This window comes from Kryptolebias marmoratus, linkage group LG11, assembly GCF_001649575.2.
Source record: "Kryptolebias marmoratus isolate JLee-2015 linkage group LG11, ASM164957v2, whole genome shotgun sequence".
In the NCBI taxonomy this organism is placed as follows: domain Eukaryota; kingdom Metazoa; phylum Chordata; class Actinopteri; order Cyprinodontiformes; family Rivulidae; genus Kryptolebias; species Kryptolebias marmoratus.
In genome coordinates, this window is record NC_051440.1 from 27,869,322 (window position 1) to 27,873,765 (window position 4,444).

General features: G+C 46.2%; 1 protein-coding gene across 2 annotated transcripts in view; it reads left to right on the forward strand.

Moving 5' to 3' along the window:
- Positions 1-1,351: 1,351 nt before the first annotated feature.
- The window catches only part of znf423 (zinc finger protein 423), a gene marked incomplete at its 3' end in the record, with an annotated part of 88,719 nt that continues 85,626 nt past the window's right edge, over positions 1,352-4,444 (forward strand). For both annotated transcript variants that reach the window (XM_025002288.2, XM_025002289.2), the window contains 1 exon segment: positions 1,352-2,432. In XM_025002288.2, the coding sequence (XP_024858056.1) occupies positions 2,393-2,432 (40 nt within the window).

Consider the following 4,444-nt stretch of genomic DNA (forward strand, 5'->3'; position numbering starts at 1 on the left):
TTGTCGTCATCTCAGAGCTGAAGCAACATTCCTATCTGGGCAGCCAGTTTTTTCTATAAGCACTGAGATGGACAGTAGTGCCCCAGCACAAGTTATCACTCCAGAGTCTGTTTCTGCAGGCTCAGATGAGACTGTTGTCCCAGCATCCACCCCTGCAGGCGCACCAGATTCACACCAGATATGGACGTTTGTGCAAACCAGTTGAGAGATTAACTTTGTAGTTAAATATTGATTTAAAAGGGGGGGGGTATGTGTGTATGTTAACATGACTACCTTAATTTGGTAATAAGCTTTATTTTGAACTTTATAAAAGTGAGCTAGTATTTTCAGTTATATTTTAAATCACATACTTTTACTTTATTTATGAAGTGTGAAGGGATTAGTTTAAAGGTTTAATTGTAATATTTACCTTTGGTTCCTTTAAATATATCTACAGGCATAAAGTAAGACCTGAATGGAAAGACTGATTATAGTTTGTTATTGTGGCTAACAAAGTATTCATTTATTATTGTTTTAAAGTTTCTACAAACGTGGTCTGTTTCTGGGAGATGTCATAGACATCGTTTACAGCATGTTTACATTTTACGGCAGCAGGACTCTTTATGGCGTATGCTGGAAAACTGTTGGGTTGCTTGGCTGATGTTAAGAGGATGCTGTTGTGGCTCCGGCGTGTTGCATGTTACCAGCCATCAACAAAACTGACACTCATTCATTCTACAGAGTACTTACAAGGAGCATGTGGTCAATAAGGCAAACAAAATTATAATTGACAAAATCCTTCCATCTGGGCGATGGTTCTCTCTGCCTCTTCTTACTAAAAAGAACAAAATTCACATTTGTTCCACAAGCCATGAACTCCTAAATATGTGACATGACATGTATGTAGTGTATTTAAAGGAATGCCTTGTCTGGATATACTTATGATTTATTTTTGTGTTGTAGATGAGTGATCATGTAAGGCTATGCCTGAGATACACTTGTACTAATTTTATACCACAAATAAATTTCCCCATGTGTACAAATAAAGTAACGTATTTCTACTACTACTACTAATAATAATAATGGAGGCTGGAGGAAGTCTCCAAACATAAGAGTTTAAATTCTGTAAGTTTAGTGTCATTGGGCATCAAACTGTTTTGGAGTCAGAACCTTTTCTAGCTGTCCTGCTGGTTCTGATCCAGCTCAGTCGTGGGTCTCGGGACAAAGCCTCCTCCTCCTCGCAGTCCAGGTCCTTGGTGTAATTGCGCGCCTTGGCCACAAGTTGGCGCTGTTGTCTAACTCTCTGCTTCCCTTGCAGCTCCTCCTCCTCCTCCTCCTCCTCCTCCTCCTCCCCCTCCTCCTCCTCCTCCTCTCTCCTCCGCAGGCCCTGCCCGCCTCTCTCCTGCCTCTCTGCTTCAGCCAACCCGGGCCGTGCCGAGCTGCTCCCTGCGGGATCAGAGCGCTCCCCCGCCGGGACCCTTCTCTCACATCCCCCTGCTGGGACGCGGCTACATTTCCAGCCAAGCTCTGCCTGCCTTGGCTTTATTATGTGTGTGCGCGCCGCAGCCCCGCCAGCAGAGGCAGGCAGAGGAGGAGGAGGAGGGAGGCTGGTAGCCAGAGTCAGGACAAAGAAAAAGCAGGGACACACAGGCTTGCGGAGGGTTAGACCGCTCCAAACAGTAGACCGCTCCAAACATTAGACTGCTCCAAACAGGACACACCGGGAAACATTAACTACAGAAAGCGCGGGAATAAAAGCAGCAGTCCCCTCGGGGTGGAGATGCCACCAGACCCACAACACCACCACCTAGAGTAGAGCAGAAGGACGGAACACAGACGGCTGTTCGGCTCGGCTCGGCTCGGTTCATCTCCTGGAAGCGACTGAAACAGTGTCACTAAAAAGGAAGCCCCCCCTCACTTCAGCTCAAGTGTTTGCCACGCGCGTGGCCGGTAGCTCGCGCCCAGGTCCGTCCGCGAGCGCTGGAAGAGGTCGGAGCAGCACGAGCGCTCGGAGAGAAGCGGAACGCGTGCGGCAGCGGCGCGGGGCGGCGCGGCGCGCGGCAGAGAAGAGAAAACAAACCGAGCTCGCCGGAGGAAGTTGTTTCCTTTTGATCTACAGGTAGCACGAGCCTTTTTCTACCTGTGGTTCTCATCTCCAAAGTGCCCCCTTCCCCCCGGTGCACTGACGGCCGCTTCCTCCCGGTGTGTTGAGCTGCTTTCACCGGACTAACGGCCGGTCGTCACCCGGAGGCTGAAGCTGCCGCATTGCAACAGGCGAAGCAGCGGCAGCGAAGCGGTGCTGGAGGAAGAGGAGAAGGAGGAGGGAGAGGGAAGATATCCGGACTGCGCGTCCTGCATGGGCAGCTGAAAACAGAAAGACTCGAAGAAGAAAGATCCAGAGAGCGAAGCAGAGATGTCCCGAAGGAAACAGGCCAAGCCGCGCTCCGTTAAAGGTAAGAAAGTGTGCTGCTGCCCGCTGGCTCAGTTACAGTTATTACCCCCCCAGTGCTGAAACAGGCTGTGTGGACGCTCCCCCCCCAGTGGTAACACAGGCTGTTAGATACTGACCCACACCCCCCACCTGCTGAAACAGGCCCTATACGTAAATATTTGTAGATATTTGGCTTAAATGCTGTGTTTTGTGCTTTATTGATTTTTCTCACGTGCTGCTTGTTTGAGATTAAAGCTTCAGAATATTTTTTCTATCATTGTCTGTGTTTAAACTGTTTTAAAATAGTTGCACAGCCTAAGAAACAGATGATCCAGTGGTGGATTATTTCTACAGCAACTTCATGGGCAGATCTTAGTGGGTTTACATAGTTTTCAAGAACAATTTGAATCCAAATGGATAAGACTCAAAATAATGATCTAAATCTGAAAATTCAGAATATTTTCCCTTTTTTAAAGAAAACTTTGTGCTCGAGTATAAGCCAGATATTTAAAATGATTTATTCTTTTAGTGGATACCTTCACCTGTGAGTTCTGAGCTCAGGTCCAACACTGGAAGTTCTTGTTGTACATTTCTGGCTGAAAAAATGTAACATTTAGACTTAAAAAATTAATAATTTAGTAAAATAAAACATCAGTTTCTGGTATTTATTGCAGCAAATGGATGAGATGGCATCATGTGGGAGGGGGCACTGAGTTGCTGGGGTGTTCTGTGTTTCTTCTATGAGACCCAGATGGACGACAGGATGGGCCGCTGACAGTTGACCTTGTTCTCTGGGCTCGACTTGGCCCTACTTGGGTTGACCTGGTGCAGGTTCAGAGTCTTTCCATTGGGTTGTCCCACCTACTTTTAGTTCACTTCTTAGAACCTATTCAGCCAAGGTTCTAAGTGATCCAGTTGAGCTCAAGGTTTGATGTCAGCAGGCTGTTGATTGGCCAGAGATAGACATCAATCATGAGAGCTTCTGCTTCACAAGAAACCCACCATTTTCAAAACCTTTCGACCACATCTTTCCTAACGGCAGAGGAAAGGTGGCCTCGACTCTACCATGGTATTTTTGGAAACTGTGGCAAAGAATGGTGACTGTTTTATGACTTTATTTCACTTACTGACCTGCTCATATCAAGGTGGCACTCAGTTAAATGGAAAACCACCAAGACCTTGTAGAACCAAGATGGGTCAAAGGGAGCCATGCTGAGACTAGAAAATCAAAAAAACTGCTCACGTGGTCCCCCCCCCCCATTTCCTAGATCACACACTTTTTCTTTTTCCGTAACCATAAAGGAAGCGCACACTTTTCTGAGAATAGTTTGTGTAGTTGGGTCAGAATGATCACACCTAGAACTGAGCTGAACCTGTCTGGTCTGGGATGTAGGGAAGACTCGTTCACTTGTTGGACAGGCTGCATGTGGATGAATCCCTGAGAGAATTTGTTATTGTGCTGTCCTGGGGAATAGTTTATGGTTTTAATGGGTTTTATTTCACCAAACACTGGTTGTTTATTCTGGATGTGCAGGAAAACAGTTGAAAGAAAACAGTTTTGTTTTGGTGAGGAGGAGGATGTGATTGGCTCTTCCTTCTGTCTCATCTGGGCCATACAGTAAAATCAGTTTCTGCTCTCAGCTGATTCATGCTGCCCATCTATTTATTTGTAAAAAAACAAACAATTAAAACATTTGCATATTATAAAGCAGATATTTAGGGAGGTTTAACATGTTTTTGTAAAATACTATGAACAGTGATGATATCTTACATGTTTTGATTTTTAGTTTAGTGACACAGTGGCGTAGTGGTTAGCACTGTTGTCTCCCAGCAAGAAGGTTCGCTGCCTGACCTGGGGTCTTTCTGGGTGGAGTTTACATGTTCTCCCTGTGCACACGTGGGTTTACTCCAGGTACTCTGGTTTCCTCCCACAGACCAAAAACATGCATGTTAGGTCCGAGTCTGTCAGGACCAGAGTCTTTCAGGTCCGAGTCTGTCAGGTCCGAGCTGCCGAGTTGACCAGAGTCTGTCAGG